Consider the following 20,205-nt stretch of genomic DNA (forward strand, 5'->3'; position numbering starts at 1 on the left):
TATGGTATGGAGGACCAAAACTAACATAATTAAAAATAAAAGCAGAAATCCACATTTTTGTTTTTCCTTTTTCTTACACATGCATTTTCAACAAGAAATGTATATGTTTTGTTTTTTTCTTTTTCTTAAACATGTTTCTATTAGGACCATTGTAGATAGAAAAAAGGAAGAGTTTATTTCCTCAAAAAAAACTTAGGTTAAGTTTGAAAATTTTTAAATTTGTTAGAAAAAACTCAATATTTACAAGTAAAATGTTTTGACTTTTGAAACTTAGAAATGTCAATGTTTTTGTAGAAAATTTCAGAGAATAAAAAAAATTAAAATAAAAAATTCTAGCAAAGTTTTGAAACTCAGAAATGTACTTTTTTCTGATTTTATGAACATGACTTTCTTAGAAGTGTCATATAATGCTATTAATTAAATCAAAAACATACCTGGAGTGATGCTTTGATTCTTTCATGCATGTTTGAGAAATCCTTAAATCTCCCATGGTAACGACCATCTCACCGATTGCAGCTTTTTCCACACAGCTCCATTTTCCAAGTCGAGGCTCCGCGCCACAGAGCAGCGCTCCACTAGGCGTTACCCTCTCAGCTCCTTCAGACTAGCCAGCAGCAATTAGCAAATGCCTGGTGAAACTGAGTATCTACTGAGCTCATTATTTGAGCTACTTATCAGTGCAATGCTGGTAAAAATGTTTCCAAGGATAAATAGAGAAGCCATGTTGTAACGACATCCTGAAGGCGGAGTTTCAGAAAGAGCTGGAGTTTCTTAAAGAGACAGAGGCCCAATTTCAAGGTGATAAATTATGAAGTTAAATTTGTTTTAAGTCATATTTGATATGTGCAGCATTTGTATAACAGCTGAAGGTAGCAGTTACTTGATTATGCTATAAAATGGCACTATATGCCTGGAATATACATAATAAAATACCCTTTAAAAAAAATAATTCTAGAGTCAAATCACACCATTGTTCTACAAGTCAACACATAAACCCAAATAAATATTTTTCTATTAAATTTTTTTAAGTTAAAAAAATGTGTTTAACACATTAAAAAAACCTAAGTGAAAATGAGAAATCTTGGATCCTTTTTTCATATTACATCTGTCACAAAGAAAAAAACAAACATTTTCACTCTCAGATAGCAACACATTTTACACAGTAAAAGTTACAGCTGGTATATTTTGATAAACATACTGCAGAGTAAACACATGTTTAACACCATACAAAAGATTTATTTTTGTTTTAATAAAACACAAAAAAAGTTCCATGGATTTGAAACCTTATTGTCGTTTTATTGATTTAGGAGCAATACATTTTTGCTAATTTAAATCATTTCTGTTTGAGTGGTTACAATGGTATTTAGAATAAAAATCTAAAATGTAAGAAAACGTCCAAAACTGACACATAAAATGTGTGAGAAAGCACTTATGGTAGTTCTCATGTTTATAGTGCAGCATTTTTAAGGTGAACTCCAATTGATGAATTGCACGCCTCGGTTTTTTGCTAAAGTGAGACAAAATAAACGCAATTTGATCAAGTTAAAACAACTATCAGCTACCAGGACAACACTTTTCACTAGCAACTTGGATCAAAACATTTATACAAAGCTTTTAAATACTACCATCGACATTAAAGCTGTGGAGTTAAAGGCGTTTCTATGATGTATCATATAATGTGATTGTTCCAGAAACAGAATCATGCTCATCCTTGTGCTTGTCAGCTTTGAACCAACGTCTCAGCAAAGCAGTTTCACTTTTCCTTTACCTCATCAAATGAAGCTAAAGAAGTGGCTCTCATTAAAGTTATTTATTTTTGTTGCTAACACAAAACTGCCCCCTTTTTTAAGCCAGTTGAGATGAATTAGTTTGCTATGATGTCACAGATAAACATGTATCCGTCTCCTGACAGGGGTTATGAAATAATGAACTGTATTCATTCAGTAGTTTCTTTGTTTTACTTCATTCCAAGATGGAGGAGCTTCCTGTATGGTCCGGGTCCGCCCCACAGCCCCCTGAAAACAGAAATGAAAAGATTTGGTAGCAGCCAAGACAATAACAAAAAGAGGGTGTTACAATTAAGCATTTAATAGAGGGATTATTTGTTTGTAGCCATGGCAACCTGACTGCAGAAAGAGACAGCCTGCCTATAAACTGTCACCGGTTGCCATGGTTACCTGCCCTTGTCTTCCTGTTTTAACATTAGCTAGCTTGTTGTTGGGGAACTACAACTATTTACAACAGCGTGAAAAAGGAATCTTGCTACCAAATTGACATTAGTGAATAGGATACGTCTTAATGAGCCGTTATATGCAGGTGAGTGGATAAAGAAATGACCCAAGCTTCAGTGGTCAGACATTACTTACTAGGAATGTTAAAGCAATTTTGTTCAGTGTCTAAACAAGACAAACCGTCCATAGCGAGCAAGAAAGCTGCAATAGGATTTTCCTAAAACTATTAATTTTCTATAAAAAATTGACTTCATATTTAGCATTCAAATGGAACACGATCATTTCTCCCTGTTTTGGTCACAATTGGCAGTCATTTTGACTGCAAGGATTTTTGCACCGTTCTAGTAAAAATTTTTTCCAGAATTTCACATTTGAAAATCTCTTGTGAAAACGATGCATCACGTCATCGCCTTCCTAAAATAATGACCTAATCATCCCATTTTATTAAGGTGACGACATGAAAAATGAACAAGCAGCTGCATCAGAATAAACTAAGCCATCAAAACTGATTTCATTAGCCTAATTATAAATAGACTAAATCATTATAATAATATCTTCCTGCTGTTTTTCTGCAGGTGACATGTGCAGTACACTGGGTGCAGCCTGACTGATAATCCCTCTATCGGTGATTATTGATCGTATGCATACCGGAGAAGCCCGTGCCAGTACAGGTGAGGCATCACATCGGCTTTCATGTAGTACATTAATCTCCGCTCCTTGGCCTGGTTGATTGGGAACGTTTCCAGCGGCTGCCCGTTGTAGTCGAACTCTGCCAGGACCACTGTGTTGTAGCTCGTCACCAGCGGACAGGAAGTGTAGCCATCGTACTGCAAAGAACAAGACAACTTCTGTTTGAACCCAAACAAAATGGGCAAATTCAAAATTTTAATACACTTGGGTCTGTCACGATTGAAAATTTTGATACGATAAATTGTCCCAGATGTTATTGAGATAAATGATAACATTGTTCTTTTGAGAGTATAACGGTAATGGTGTAATAATGCAAGAACACATTCTCAAAGATCAACACATTTTTAATTTTAATGACAATTTATCACTGGAAATAGAAGATACTTTAAATATCTATAAAAAAAAAACAGAAACATCAAATAAAATTAATTACAAAGTCTCTAATAAAAAATGTCCATAAAAAAAAATCCCTACTTCAGACCAATGCACTAGATTGAAGACTTTTTATTTTAATTTATCATGTGATTAACTGATTTATTGCTTATTTTGACAGGCCTAAATAGTTATTTTGCAGATGAAATTCAGTTCTTAGAGCTGATAAAGGAGTGAATCCAACCTCAGATGAACAAAAAGCAGATATTTTCAGTACAAATCCAGCAGATTTCTTTAAAGTTACACATAATTAGGTGAACATATTTGCTTAAACATGTTGTAATTTAGCTAAAATTACTAAAAAATGCTGTTTGTGATATGTAAAAACTCAGTTACTTCAAAAATTTTATATCTTTCGTTATGTTTTATATCTTTCACCCACTGAAGTCGCCATTTTTTCCGCTAGTGGATCCGTTTTCTACAGAGTAAAATATAATGTTGATGTAAATTTAGACAATGCCACATTATGTTGCTGTTGGCTGCAATAAAAAAAAGGCAAAATAAAACAAATATTCCTCAAACTAATTGTAGATCCCTTTATAGCAAAAACTAAAACTCATAAGAGCCGATTAGAATCGCTTACCTTCTTATCTGGCTTCTGATTTTTCAGTAATTTGCCGATGGTTCTGTTCAGGATCGCAGACTGTGCAGCTAAAAAAAAGAAAAACAAAGAAAGATTTAACTTGTTTTACAGGAATGAGTTAAAAATCCAGAGACTTTCGCCGTCCTGAAACATCCTTCACATTCAGGAGCTGCAGCCTGTCCCAGCATGCTCTGACCAAAACAAACACATCCTGCTAATCCTCGCGCCGATGGATGAATGTAGACAATTACACCTTAAAGAGACAGTGACACTTTTTTGAAGCAGGTTTCTGTTAAAATGTTGCCACTACTTAAAGTTTAATCACCTGACAACCTAATGATGTTTTCATCAAACTGAGAGGATTATATATCCTGGTATTCACCAACCATAACGTTTTTCCTGATGTACTTCAGCCAGTGTTGTGTTCAAGACCACCTAACCCGAGACCAAGACAAGACCAAGACCAGAGTGTATCGAGACCAAGACAAGACCAAGACCAGAGTGTATCGAGACCGAGACAAGACCAAGACTTTTAGGGTCCGAGACCAAGTCAAGACCAAGACCGAAGGGAGTCGAGACCGAGTCAAGACCAAGACCGAGGGAAGTCGAGACCGAGTCAAGACCAAGACCAGCGGCCCGCGCTACATGACACAATAGAATGTAAAATATGATCAAAATTGCTTCTCAGAATAATCTGAAAGATCCATATTCCCATAAAAACACCTAGATAATAAATACTTAATACATTTTACCAATATTAAATATTCCATTTCTGTGCTAAAATGTGTGATGGTCTCGTGCCATCCCAAAAAACATAACGCCCTGGGCATTTGCCCATATTGCTCATGTAAGAAACCACCACTGTTGCACCATTAAACATAGCAATTGAGGAAATGCCCTGATGGTAAATAACGCTCAACTATGAACACTGACCAAGGAGCAACAAGCAAGAAGTAACCAAACAGAAGGCGCTCATCGTGACTGTTTCCACTCTCTCTCCTGCTACATGAAGCCAGGCAGTCTGACACCATGGCAGACATTACAGCTGCCACTCTGAACAAAAACAATCAAAGAGCAATGTGCATGCTCTGCGTGCTCTTTGGTTCTTGTGTTTTAGTTATTTGTTAATTTAAATATTAACGTACATAATAAAATAAAATAATGATGCAGTGTGTACACAGAGCATTACAAGAACAAAGAACGGGTGTTCTGTCAGGTCAGATCGTCATACGCTTAGCACAAACTCACGGTGTTCTGTCAGATCAGCATACGTTGTCAGATAGTCATACCTTAGCTCAGACATGCATACGCTGTCATTACCATATGATTTTATTTAATCAGCAACATAGAATCGTGACGTAGATCATTATTAACAGTTATTAACAGTTGTATGGCATCCAGCTGCAGCCAGACCTGCTTTAAATACACTTTGAAACCACGACAACGCATGTATATCTATCTAGTTATCATATTATGTCATATTATTAACAATTTAATGACTTATTTTCGTCATAACTTGTTGCGTATACTGACAACTACACTGACGGTCGGACTTAATGCGCATGCGCTGGCATGGTACTCACTGCATGTATGCTATTCTGACAGCGTATGGCTGATAGAACACCGGCTATATCTGTCAGACATGTCATTACCATAACATTTCATTTAATCAACAACATAGAATCATGACGTAGATCGTCATACACTTTATTAACAGTTGTATGGCATCCTGACTTAGCGGTTAAGTGAGTTTTACACGGGCGTGTGTTGTAGCTGACTCCAGCAGCAGCCAGACCCTGCTTTAAATACACTTTGAAACCATGACAACACATGTACATCTATATAGTTATCATTGAAAACAATTTAATGACTTATTTTCGTCATAACTTGCTGCGTATGGTGAACTGACAACTCCTCTGACGGTCGGATTTCTTAATGCTTAATGCATGTATGCTATCCTGACAGCGTATGGCTATCTGATAGAACAACGGCTCTCAGTGAGTGACACTCCAGTCCTATCTAATAAGTAAAGAGCCGTGGAGAAGAATCAGCTGTTTCTGAATGTCACCTCACTATATTGCAGACTTCTGGACATAGCGTTGTCCCATATATGCGACAAGTCAGTCAACACCTCCGCACAATAATTCAACACAGAGAGTGATAACATTTTTCATCACAATGCTTATGTGTCTCTGTACAGCTAGCTTTGCTAACATCACGTTAACGGAGCTTACCTTCTTTGAGCTACTTTTCTAAGTGACGAAAAAAGTTAGACGTTGTTCCCACCGTCTGTGAAAGCGAAGCGATGTTGAGTTAGCTGTGGCCATCGGATTTCTTACTATTTATGCAGCGCTATTATATTACTGACGATTAGACAAACATGCGAGAGGGGAGAGGGGAGTAACAGAAACACGTTATTGGTTGGATTTTAATCGGTGCGTTTTGCATCCACTGAAAAGAAAGATGTTAACAAATAAACTGGACAGTATGCTGTACGTTTAATGATATTTTCACAGTTGCGGTCTTGACTGGTCTTGAAATAAAATGCCGAGTCCTCAGAGCCCGAGACCGAGACAAGACCGAGACCAAATGCGGTCGAGTCCGAGACGAGACCGAGACCAGCAAAAAATGGTCTTAAGACCAAGACCAACTTCGAGTACCACAACACTGACTTCAGCCCAACATCAATTGATTCAGAGAGAACGAGGAAGCTCAAACCACATTTTCCACCAGACATAATGAGCAAAGATCATATTACGGACTCAAACTCTGCTCCACTTTCCAACCATGCAGCCAGATAAAGGTTTAAATGGGAGCAGCAAAATCACATCTGGAACTGGAAGACATTTTAAATAGCCAAACTAAATAAACAAACAAACAGAAAAAAACAAATAAAATGAATTATAAAATCTCTCTAACTAAAATAATCCTTCAAATAAAGCATTAGTAGAGAACAAAGCAAACCAAAGACTTTTGTCATCCAGTTTTTGGTAGAAAAAGAGAAAAAAGAAAAACAATGAATCATGCAAATGGTAATTATTAAGCTCGTTTTAATTGATCATGCCATTAACTGATTTATTGTGACAGGCCTAACATGTTTACTGTGAAATATAATCTCTCCTGCATGGAAATTCAGGATGCCATTATATTAAACTCTAAACTCTAATACAGCAACAGTCTTCAGTCAGAGGCCTCTTTAGATGCGTTGCAAGACTGACTGCTACTGGAGATCGTTCCCGCCCAAAGAGACTTTTTGAAGATGGTTGTATAGTATAATTTACGACACCATTTATTTTTTCTTTTATGTAAATTAAGTATTTATGAACTGAATTACAATAGACTAAATGTGGAAGATGTGAGTGGATATTTCGCAACATCATATTTTCTAGGGTTGCATCTGATACTATTGGTAAATACTGTGATGATAAATGGTCATTTCCTGTCGCTCCTCTGTTTGTTTCAGTACAATAATCTGTCACTGCAGTGATCACATATAACAGGCTGAATATTACAGTGTGAGCTCAGAAAACTTTAAATATATTAGCCAAATATTTGTGCATCATAGAAATATTATTGCAGATTATTATGATGATTTACTTGTGTGATAACTGGCAGATTTTGCAGATTTCACTGTGCCAACAGATTTTCACAATAGTAGCTGTAGCTGCGGTGAAATACTGTGGTTTAATTTTACTGTTTTGTGTGCCATTCTGGAGATGCTCCTGCAGGGGGCAGTGTTGCCTCTTCAGATAAATGAGTTTAAATCCTGGGGAGGCAAACATTTAACCCAAGGCTCACCGTACAAAAGGAAGTTAACAAATTACAAAATTATACCAAATGTATAGTTGTTGCGCTCCATTTTTCAGTTTTATTAGATTTCTGTAGAAGCAGCAACATTTCTGCCTGGTTGATATCGATGGATTAATTCACCAATATGAAAAAAATAACTTTACACCAGCTGGTATGTTTTATGTAGAGCTGAGACATCGATTATTAAAATAATAAACTAAAGTAGTAATGGAATATCTTTGATTGGACTACACAGACTCAAAAAAGATAATTTTAGTTGCAGCCTTAGTTTTATACATTACATTTTGATACTTGACAATAATGCAAATTTTAACAAAGCTGAAAAAATTAAATGGAAGTAAATGAAATTAAAATGAAAACCAATACCAAGTAAGATGTAATAAACATTCTGATGAGCAATAAAATAGACATTTATTCCCATTTAAAACAGGAAAACTCCCACCCATCATAGTCGGTGCAATTAAAAACATCAATACTCAACATTTTGAAGGTTAAAACCTGATAAAAACTTCAACATTTAAACTCCTTCTCCCCTCTGACTGAATAATAATACGTCCATAATTGAAGAAAACTAGCAAGATATCTGTCTGTCCAACTGACTTTATCTTGAGAACAGTCTGCAAGATGCTAAAAGAAGTCTCCAGAAGCCCTAAATTGTCAGCTCAGGACCCAAACCAGACTCTTTCTGCTCCTGATATGAAAATGTATACCTCCGCCTTAAAAGTCTTACTGAAGAGAAAACAGACAACGACCAGAAATGAAGAAATATTCCTCAGTTAGATGCATCTAAGCTTATTTACACACCAGAGTAGATAATATATGTTAGGCTTAAAAGCATTTCAGGAAAAGAATCTGATTAACAACGTAAAGCACGGTAGTGGAGGTGGCATGAGTTAGAGATGCTTTTCATTTCAAATTCAAAAATACTTCATAGATCTCATAAGGAAATTAAATGTTGCTGTAACTCAATTAAATTTTTTTAAGAGTTATTGTAGATAGTGATGGGTAGGTAGGACAGATCTGTAGCAGTCTGTATTGCTGCGATTTTGAATAAGCCTCTGACTAAAGACACTGTTTTTCTAAGAGAGTCTTATTGAGAGTATGATCATTGAGTAGAAAATATAAATTTTTGTTGCTTAAGTGGAATCTATTCACTTCCTTGTAATGAAAAATAAGACTATTTCTTAATAAATACCTGAAAACTGAATGGAAAATCCTAATTTTTTTTTCCACCTGAGCACCACCAATCTCTACTCCAGGATATAAATATACGCCAACAGTCCAGAGGAGATTATGGGCTCGGGGTAATTAAGCTTCAGAGGATAAAAAAAACAAGAGTTTCACATTTGAACTGATTCAATGTCACTTTTATCTGACTGGCTGTGTAAACATGATGCAGAATCATTGTGAAATAATTAAATAAATATACAAAATCTAAAAATACAAGCTTGGAAAACCGCCAGCTAGCTCGCTCTCCAACCTCTGCAGCTCCAACTAAATTTATCACCAAGTGCCAGCAGTTGTTAAAATGTTTGACCCAGTCGCTGCTCTAAATGAGGAACACGGCAGGAAACGCTAATGCTAAAGCTAACACACATGCCACAACGTTAATGTTAAAGCTGAGGTTAAATTACAGGGTAATTATATAAGGAAACATATTTTATTTTGAAGTGGATGCATAATTATGCTGCATATGAAGTTGATAAAAGAAATTATTTAAAAAGAAAACCTAAACTGTTATGTAATTTTTCTTGTTGAGTGTTTCCTATAGTACAGTGACCTACATAACTGAAATATGTAACATGAAACCATACAAGCACATCTGACTGAATAAGCAAGCCGGGAAACAGAGACAAACTCAATCCCACTTTTTACTTATTTTGCTTTTGACTCAGTTTGAGAAGCTGATTTTAATTGATGTTATTTTTATGTCTGTTTTAAGAAATGCGAGAATCTTCCGTTTTTTGCAAGAGCATTTAATTCACCCTATAAAGATAAAGGACAAAGATCTACGATCTGAACTGTCATAAACTCCCTGATAATTACTGGAAAACCTAAACGCTGCATGTCATTTCCTAGCAGCAGGAAGACTTGGCAGAAATAGACGCAGTTAAACACTGAACGCTCCTTAAAGCTCGACTTGTGATTAAATGTAGTTTGAAGATGACTTTCATTATGCACATCCCTGTTTTTACCTGCCCTCGTCACATTGCACTTTGCTACTTTAGTTCCTGGAGCGGAAAGTTTTATTAGCTTTGCAGTCACATGGCGACAATATTATGACTCACTAATCTCTATTATCTTAATTATCAAAAATAAGACATGAATTATGTTTTATTAGCTTTGCAGTCACATGGTGACAATATTATGACTCGCTAATCTCTATTATCTTAATTATCAAAAATAAAACATGAATTATAACCTAATTACTGTTGTCCTTGTCGCAGATTGTAGCTATTTGAGTCCCAAATCAGACAATTACATAAATTACCATCATGTATTTGGTTGGTTTTGTAAATCTAAGGTACAAATGAGGAATCGAACTTTGGTCTGGTGAAGTGAAATCTGGCACGGTTCGAATGCATACAGCAGACCAGAATCCGCTCCGAAAGCAGGAAGTGGACTACAACGCAGGGGATTCTGGGTAAATACAGCCAAAACAAACACGAGTGACTAGCGCTGGTGGGAGAAATCAGTCGTGGTTTTTTACCACAGCCGCTAAAATCTGACACTACTCCAGTTTTGTTTGCATTTTGTGAAGAGAAAAGGTTGGGCTCATGTTTTCTTCTGAGGTTTTTGTCCCGATTCCTTCCGTAGTTCTTGTTGCACCGCCACCACAGGTGAGGAGGTGAACAGGTTTTTCAAACAGTTTGGATCATTTGGTACAGAACAGTGAGAAAGCAAACCGCACCAGCTGAAAATGAAACAAATGTTGCCATTTTGGGCCCAAATAGAACCAAATATTAGATGTGGAAACTCTCTAGTGCCGACCTTGTGTTTAATTTCTCAAAGAGAAACCCAAGAGACCTGTTGTAACTCGAGAGGAGCTGCAGAGCTCCACAGCTCAGGTGGAAGAATATTTAAACAGGACAACTATTAGTTGGACCTGTCGCAATAAATCAATTAATCGCATGATAAATTAAAATGAACTCAATAATTTTCATTTTGCATGATTTATCGTTTCTGTTTCTACCAAAACTGGATGGCAGAAGTCTTCAGTTTGGTGTTTTGGTCTCAACTAGCTCTTTTTTGAAGGATAATTTTGTTTACAGAGACCTTCTGTTGTTTATTTTGGATATTTAAAAGATCTTCCAGGTTCAGAATTAAATATTCAAAAGAATTTAAAAGTTCATTTGTTTTTGAAAATGTGTTCATGCAGTATGATATTATAAGATCAAAGCATATTCATTTGTTAGGATGGCCCAGTCAAAGTCCTGCCCACATGAACTGTAGCAAAATCTCCATCCATTCTGGCTGAGCTTAAAAGATTGGGTAAAAGTTTATTTACAATAGTTGTGCAGGTGAAGACATCCGCTGGTAACAGCGGACGGTACTCCAAAAGACTGAACGTGGGTCGGTTTAAACATACTTGCCACACTTTTAAAATTTTTATTTCCACAAATTCTGCACTCTTATTCACTATAAAAACCCAATAAAGTTTAAGGTTGTAACGTTACAAAATGAGGAAAAATTTAGCAGGCAGGAATACTTTTGTCATTCACTGCTTTCCGTAAATGTTGGACCTCACAGCCATCGAGGGACCAAAATAAAACAAAAACCCCTCCCAGACTTTCTGCTTCTGCCTTTAGGTAACTCTTTCCATTGTGATGCAACAGGATTCTCCTTTCAGTGTAACAATGACTCAGCTAAAATCTAAACTGGATTGGGTTCAGGATATGCCGTTTTCACACTTGCACAAGCGTCCTTGAGACATTCCATACTTAATTCAGGCAGCCTGGATGTACTGTAACGAAAATGTCTGGTCCAGAAAACATGTAAAAACATCATTAAAAGGAGAATTTACTGCCAGTAAGACGTGAATGCATTTGTGACGTCAAGAGTGAAGACTGCTAAGCTCAAAGAAAAATATCTGGCAGAGGAGATAAAGACATTAAGCCATTTCTCTCTGTTCTAAAATTCAAGGATCACAGCAGATAACCAAAGTCCACACTGCATGTTGGTCATGTGACTGCAGCCTTTTTGTTTCATTTCCTCATGTGTAACAACTCTTGCACAATACAGAGCTTTTCTTTGTCTGTGCCATAGATCTGGCATCTGAAAAACAGACAGATATTTGTTGGATCTATACGAGACCTGATAAATCCATCCAAACCGTGGATGCTATTTTTAATGCCTACTTAAAGACTGGTCAGTATTGTCAGTCTTAAAGGTGACCTATTATGCTTCTTTGTCTATGGGTTATACAAAACATAATTTTAACATTTTATTTTTTAATCATTCTTACACTGCAAAAACACAAAATCTTACCAAGTATTTTTGGTCTAGTTTCTAACGCAAATATCTCAGCAAACTTGAAATACAACTAACTTTTTAGCTTTTTTGCTACTTGTTGCATTGGCAGATAAATTAACCGAAAGTGAAAATGGTTGAAAACGGATACATCTTTGAAAAGCAGAAGTAGAGCCTCCAACACAACCAACAAGAATGCAGCAAGTGGTTTCTGGATGGTAAGTCAACAGCAGCCATTGTACAGTGCATATAGCGGTAAAACTAGCTGACCAAGCCTACTGGAGTTCCGCTGGGGTTGCTAGGTGACAGGTAGAACTCTGCTAGGGTTGCTAGGTAACGACATATTGGCCGTCAAATGTGACCATTTTTGAAACGGTCACATCTAATTCATTGCTAGAAAAAAAATAGCTGGATGTTTCTTTAAGCACCTGAGCTGTTTTTAGAAACCCTTTAAGATTTTTCAAGTCAAACACCATTCTATATTTAGTCAAAACAAACAAACAAACTCAATGTTAAGCTTGGCTTCCAGTATAAGACGTTTATTATACCTGATGGAGTCCGTAAGAGAGATAGGATAAATTACTCAAATCCAATTAAAGGGCTTCATGCTTACATAAAGGATTGAATCCTTAAATGCTTATTGCATTTCTTCATACAAGCGTTAATTATTCTGTCCTAAACATTCATTAAGATGTTTCACAAGAGGTTTGACAATAAAAATGTCAGTTTTTAATGAATTTTCTGTTCAAAAGGAGATGTCAGTTTGCAATAAAAAGAATCCCTTCTGGAAAAACCACATCATGTTTACAATGAATGTGTAAAGAGAGATAAAGAGATTCACTTTACTGCGTCACACTGCCTTGATATTAAAATCTTTATATCAACTAGATTACAACTGTGACAGAAAATCTGACCTAACCTGACAATCAGGGTTCACCTGATTTTTTTGTATAAAATGTAAGATAATTATTTCCAGAGATAAGGATGGCTAAATGCAAAAAAGTCCCTGTATTTTTAAACTTTCGTAGGCTTGGTATATGTCTTTATGTTGTTGTGTAAACAATACAGATTTTAAAGATAAAGCATCTTAAGTACAAAATAAACAAATTGTTCACAAATAATACAGTTATTAATTGGATTACAGCAGTTTCCTGGAGAGTTTAAACTAATAATCACTTACCGACGGCGGCTCCGGTTTTGGCAGTAGGGAGGTTGGTGCAGTCTCCAATCCCAAAAACATTTGGATATTTGTTGTGTTGGAGCGTTTCTTTGTTTAAATCCAGCCAGCCGTTCTCATCAGCGAGCGGACTGCCTTTAACAACCAGGCTGGGTCCCATTGGCGGAGTAACGTGAAGCATTTCATACTAATTCAGAAAACAGAGGAGTTTAACATCAAATTATCAAGATAAGTTTAAAAGAACTTTATTTAAAGGTGACCTATTATGTTTCCTTCAACAGGTTAGGATAGGTCTATGGGTTATACAAAACAAAATCAATACATTTTTTTAACAAAATGAGAGTTTTGCTTCTTTTGCTTCCCTTTCAGAATGAGCTGTTTAGGGCTTCTGTCCCTGAGCTTCGGTTGCTAGGTGACGGGCTGGGCTCAGCTCGGGTTGCTAGGTAACGGGCTGGTGATTTGTTACATTCCGAATGTTTTTGAAATGGCTGATTTTACAGACACCACAAAACATTAACTTAATGTCAAAATAACTGGATGTATTTTTTTTAGTGCTTAGACTATTTTTAGAAGCAGCAGAGACTGAAATGAAAGTATGAAAATATGCAAAAAGGTGAATTTTGCACAACAGGTCACCTTTAAAGGAGAATATGGAAACAATGGACAATGGAAAATATAAAGGCAGTTACCTCACACACTTTGGTCTCTCCTGGTTTGTCAAGGTTTTCAAACACAGCTTCCTGTTTGTCTGGCCGCACTTCGATCAGATTTTGTCGGAGGTTTACTTGTAGGTCGCGGCTTTTAACGATGTCCCACAACGTGTCGGCGTATTTCTTGATCCCAAAGAGCACAGGAAGTGATGTGTTGTATATCACATTGGCCTTTGCCCTTTTTCCTGTCTTAAATACATAAATATATAAAATGTCCTTGTGAAATTCAGAACACCACATTTAAACTCTTAAATACGTTATCTTTTGATCCAAAAGACTAAGCACCTTTCTCAGGTAAGCATCCGATAAGTACATGATCTTCTGTGGCGCTCCGGCGCATTTCACAGGCGTGTTTGGGAAGGTGAACACAGCGTTGCCCTCTTTGAAGTTCTGCAGAGCCTTCCAGGTTTTCTCCACAGTTTCGATAGAGTAGTTTGACCCAATCTTTGGATGCTCAAACGCCTCTGGTAAGCCTTTAATCTACATTTAAAAGAATATAAATTACCTCTTTGCAATTTGTACCATCATATTGTACTCTTGCATTTAATACCTCCATTTTGTACCTATAAACAAACCATTTCAGACCCACACGAATCCCCACTTCAAAACACTCATTGAAAAGTTAATTTTGTTCAAAAGTGAATCTCCTATTTTACATAGATTAATTACACACACCGATATTTCTGGTAATGTTTATCATTATGACTTCTGGTTAAAGAAAACCCCAAATTCAGTATTTTTGAATATTAGAATATTTACATAAAACCAATAAAAATGAGTTTTCAATAAAGAAATATCAGCCTAGTAAAAAAAAAAACATATACATACTGTGTAGTATAATCACTCAGTACATGTTTGGGGATCATTTTACTGCATTTGTTAAGGAAGCAGATATCACACTTTTTCCTTCCACTCAACTTTCCATTAATATACTGGAATACAGCACTCTGAACAGCCAGCTTTTCTATTGACTGGTTAAAATCCATGCTGGAGGCCAGAGATTGTCAAGACTGTAATGAAACATTTCTGTCTTAAATGTCCTGTTTTTTAAATAAAAATTATTTAATTTTCTGACAATTCTTTATTAGTGTAAGTCAATTAATTAAGATACAATAAATAAATGTCAGATGAATTGGTGTAATAAATAAACTTTTTTTTATGATTTCCTGATTTTTCTTTAAGGAGTTAGATATTTTGATAAATAAATAAATACTTTTATAAGACTGCTCAAATCTCTCACTTAATTGACTGAACTACATGTAATTTCCCTTTGCCACCGAATGTGGTTATAAACCTGGTTTGGGCTGGTTACATATTATGAAGTGCATAAGATTATGACCTCTGATCAAACCATAAAACGAAATACAACTTCCTGCTGCCTGTTCATATCAGGAAAAGTCAGGCATGAAAACACCACAACAGCACCAGCTGAAACTGGTGAAGCGATGAAATGACCAGCACTTTATGTAATTACATTTACGCAAAATGTAAAAGGAGAAACAAATAGGTGCAGAAAGCATTACTACCTTTTCATAATGGAGCTGTAAGCCAAGAGCCACTATCAAATATTCATAGGAGATCTGTAGAGGAGAAAAGAATCACTTCAAACTCATGTTTTATACCACTAATCTTTCAGGTCAGTCTAGAAGAATTAAATTACCTCAGTCCCATCATCTACAAGGACAGTGTTTTTGTCTGGATGTATTTCCTGAACCTTGGATTTCACCCACTTCACACCCGACGGCATAACACTGGCAGTGGGACGAGCCGATGAGGCGGCTGTTTTAGCTCCAGCCCCAACGAGCGTCCATATCGGCTGATAGTAATGCACCTGAGAGAAGCAAAAAAAAGTTAGATAACAAGTCTGAAAGATGATTTGGAAACTTTCCACGCTGCAAAAACACAAAATGTTACCAAGAATTTAGGTCTAGTTTCTAGTGTAAATATCTTAGTACTCTGGAAATAAGACAAAACTTACTCATGAGTAACTTTTCAACTAGAAATCAGTGTTTGTTTTCATATTAATGAAAGTACACGTTCTACTGGCAGGTTTTCACTTATAAAAGACATTTTTCCAATGCATTAAGTGAAATAATCTGCCAACTGAACTAGAACCTTTTCATCAATATTAAGGAATTATTGACTTCAAATAAGTCTGAAAAGTTACTTTTAATTAGTACACCTGAAAAAAGCACAAAACTAAGACATTTGCTTTATAAACTAGAGTAAAAATAATTGCTAAGAGTTTGTGTTTTTGCAGTACAGTTATTATTGGGGTGCCCCGATTGCAATTTGTTGGCCGATCACTGATTACCAATGTCTGAAAAAAATCCTGACTTGCGGATTCCGATTTTAAGCACTGATTTTTTTGTCTGAAATGTTGGGCTAGTTGAGACAAGGCCTGTCAAAATAAGCAATAAATCAATTGTGCTTAATTAATCAAACACACTCAATAATTTCCATTTGCATAACTTATTGTTTTTCTCTTTTTCTACCAAAAACTGGATGACAAAAATCTCCAGTCTGGTGCATTGTGCTCAACTTGCCCTCTTTTTGAAGGACAATTTTGTTGATAGAAACTCTATAATTCATTTTGTTTGTCGTTTCTGTTGTTTTATTTATTTGTTTTGGATATTTAAAATCTCTTCCAGTTCCAGTGTTTCATGTTCACTAGAATTCAAAGTTTATTAATACCTGAGAATGCAATCTTGCAATATCATGCTATTATCATTATATTACTTGAAAATGGTCTCAAAACAACAATAATATCGTATATTGCAATAACTTGTGGGACAATTTATCGTCCAGCAAAATTTGCTATCCTGACAGGCCTATTTCAGACCAAATAACTTGATTGAAGACTTTAAGTTTTTGGTAGAAAGGAGAAAAACAACAAATCATGCAAATCCAAATTGCCAAGGTAGGTCAGATCGGGTTCACATGCAAGTATGGGCTGATCAATGATACCCCAAAATTAAGGAAATCGGCTGGTTTTATCGGTGCACCCCAGTGCATGCAATTACTCTCATATCCTTGCCTCGGATGGCTCCACGACAGCCACATTGTCGGCTCCGAGCATTCTCTTCATCCGTGCACTCATGCAAATGCCCCCACTTCCTCCTCCGAGGATCAGCATCTTGTAGTGCTGCTTAGCAGACGCCCGGCTGCTGGTGTGGAGATGAGAGATAGCGACACCCGTGGAGTGGCACAGCTTCAAACGACGCAGCGAAGAAGCCATTCTGATCCTGGTCCTCTGGGGACAAATCGTTTCTGCTCAGCAACAATTTCACCAAAATTGTTGCTGACTCATTAAATCTTGCAACAATCTGCACTTCCTGTTTTGCTGCTGCTGCATGGAGGATTTGACAGTGTTGAGGTGGCAACTTTTTTTTTTTTTTTAGTGGCAGAAACAGAGAATTAGGTAACTTCTTTACATTGTTTTTTTTTGGAGATTAAACACATGCTTGTTCTGCTGCAGAGTCATATAACAGCTATAAGCCCAAAGGTTTGATTGTGGCTTTAAAAAACCACAGACATTGTAACATACGGGTGAACCACAGCAACCTTTGCAAAAGCATAGAGAATGTCCAAAACTCACAATATGCAACAGCAGAGGGTTATTTTTTTAGCTATAAGGTGAACCTAGCAATTCAAATTGATTTCCCTATTTAACTTAAATTTAATACCGAGTAAACGCAAAAATTATTGTACAGCAGCGCCAGACAAGCAGCAAAAGTAAACATTGGCTTTATCAGGGTACAGTAGGAGAGAGCAGGTCCGGACTGACCTCAATCTTGGTGCATTTTGAATAGCCAACTGTAAACATAACAATCATTCCTGCACATAAACACACCGATGGACATTATGTTCGGTTGTAGAAAAAAGGCCCGACACTTACCTTGAAGAGCAGGAATTGTTAACCGCTTGTTTTTGCCGCCAATTCTGGCAAAAAAGAAGAAAAAAAACTTGAATGGACGATTAAATTCTTCCTGTTTACTCCTAGGTGGAAAAACAGCGGAATAGCTCTACACCGCAGAGTCCGACGTGGTATGAGTCTGGCAGATCCCGCCCCTCGCCCAACGGACAGAGCCAGCATCCAATCAGAATGCGCCCCCAGGACATTTATCCCGCCTCTCTGGACGTTTGACTAATCATAAAGCAGCACTTGAAAAAGTAAAATGTTACACAATTAGCTTAAATTTTATAAACGGTGAAACACATTTGACCTTCGTAACGATATGGAAAATGTAAGGCACATCATTTCCGTTACTAGTGGTGCGGATAAAAACGTCTGTACCTGGAAACGTGACAGTTATTTTGTGCTACGTAACTTTGAAACTGTCCTGAGGGCATTTCTAAGTGGGCGGGTTCGGGTCGGTGTCAGCACGTAGACGGTGCCCATCCATAGACATGTGGTTATGCACCCGGAACATTAGTACAGTGTGTACAGTACAAACCCATATTTATCGCTGTTTTTTTGTTTGGTTTTTTTCTACGAGTGTAAGGGGAACAAGCACTGAAATGCAGCAGAGCTTTTCTAACTATACTCACTATAAATGGAAACAGACAAGTTATCTGTTTCTGCAAAATTATTCTGAATTCAGAGGCCACAACAGGATTTCAATTAGGACAATTCAAAATGCGAAACATTTAACTCTGTTAATTTTGATGAATGTGGCTTACAAACAGAGTACCCAAAAATGTACTCTAGTAAGAGTAACACTACTTGAGCATATTTTACTCAAGTAAAAGCAAAAAATACAGCATAGTAAAAATACTCCTAAAAGTAAATTTGATTTAAAAAAAACAAAGCGTGGCTGCACAGTAGCAGTGGCTGCACAGTTGGTAGAGCTGTTGCCTTGCAGCAAGAAGGTTCTGGGTTCGATTCCCAGCCCAGGTGTTTCTTTCTGCATGGAGTTTGCATTTTGTGCATGCGTGGGTTTTCTCTGAGTACTCTGGTTTCCTCCCACAGTCCAGGACTGTCAGGTTAATTGGTCTCTCCAAATTGTCCCTAGGTGTGAGTGTGTGCATGGTTGTTTGTCCTGTCTGTCTCTGTGTTGCCCTGCGACAGACTGGAGACCTGTCCCCGTCTACGCCCGGAACGTTAGCTGGAGAGAGGCACCAGCAACCCTCCTGACCCCACTAAGGGACAAGGGTGTAAAGAAAATGGATGGATGAAAAACAAAACGTAGTTTAACAGTTATCCAGCTGACAGCTCTTTATCTCCTTTCCAAGCATGGTAATAACCTGGTTGTTCAGAGAGCTGAATCAAAATGGAATGGAAAGTTAAGTGGAAGGAAAAAATGTGACAGGGATAACCAAAAGTATTTTTAGTTTTTCAAATTTTCATAGAAACTAATTTTCATAACTGTAATATTCATATACATTCAATGCTCATATTTATTTAAATTAACAGAAATAAATTGTGTCCTTATTTTGAATTAAAGCTGTTGCAATCAATAAATAAGCTTGGCTATACGGTGATTTAAATAATTTAACGATTCATTTGCATTGCTTTTAACCCAAAAAACATAAACTCAATCCATTATTTTAGGTAAGCTAGCTTTAACTCGTTCACTAGCAGAGTGACTTTATGAAATACAAGCTGAAAGAAGTGCAAACAAACCTTTGTAAATATGGACTTTGAATTCCTGGCTTTAGGGATTATTATCTTTATTTTTTTCCTGTTTGTAGATTGATAAATTAGAATTCTTTTAGTAGAAATGAAAAAATTAAACTATGTTCTTTTGTTTCTCAGGACAAAACAGACTGTACTGCTGTACAGTTCAGTTCAGCAGTGGAAATGTGTGCTATGTTGGCCGTACTTGGACAACAAAATGTTTGCAGAGGTTGTAATGGCTATAAACAGTTTGAGAGCCACTGTACTGAAGCATTTGTAGCAACTGAAAGGTCACAATCTGAGACGTCTGCTGGAACACATAACCACAACACAAAATCTCTTCATCACCATGACTCAGCTTGTCTCCACTCCTCATACTGGTTTTACTGGTCCCTTTTTCATTCATAGAAACAGCCTCCATTCTGTTACTTATATACAAATAGAGCTGCAGTGTCTATTTGCCTTTTGGCCATACAGAAGTG

The 20,205-nt window shown here is 36.7% G+C and overlaps 1 protein-coding gene across 1 annotated transcript; it reads right to left on the reverse strand.

Annotated features, from left to right (window-relative positions):
* Positions 1-1,271: 1,271 nt before the first annotated feature.
* Positions 1,272-18,158, reverse strand: sqor (sulfide quinone oxidoreductase). Its single transcript, XM_015011438.2, has 10 exons — positions 18,002-18,158; positions 17,141-17,354; positions 15,764-15,934; positions 15,630-15,683; positions 14,389-14,583; positions 14,083-14,292; positions 13,397-13,580; positions 3,937-4,004; positions 2,880-3,058; positions 1,272-2,015 (listed from the first exon to the last, which is right to left on the reverse strand). The coding sequence occupies exons 2-10, from the start codon at positions 17,339-17,341 to the stop codon at positions 1,958-1,960; spliced, it is 1,320 nt and encodes a 439-aa protein (XP_014866924.2). The 5' UTR covers positions 17,342-17,354; positions 18,002-18,158; the 3' UTR covers positions 1,272-1,957.
* Between the last annotated feature and the right edge of the window lie 2,047 nt (positions 18,159-20,205).

Source organism: Poecilia mexicana, unplaced genomic scaffold, assembly GCF_051168715.1.
Source record: "Poecilia mexicana isolate PSO_F unplaced genomic scaffold, ASM5116871v1 scaffold_6, whole genome shotgun sequence".
Classification (NCBI taxonomy): Eukaryota; Metazoa; Chordata; class Actinopteri; order Cyprinodontiformes; family Poeciliidae; genus Poecilia; species Poecilia mexicana.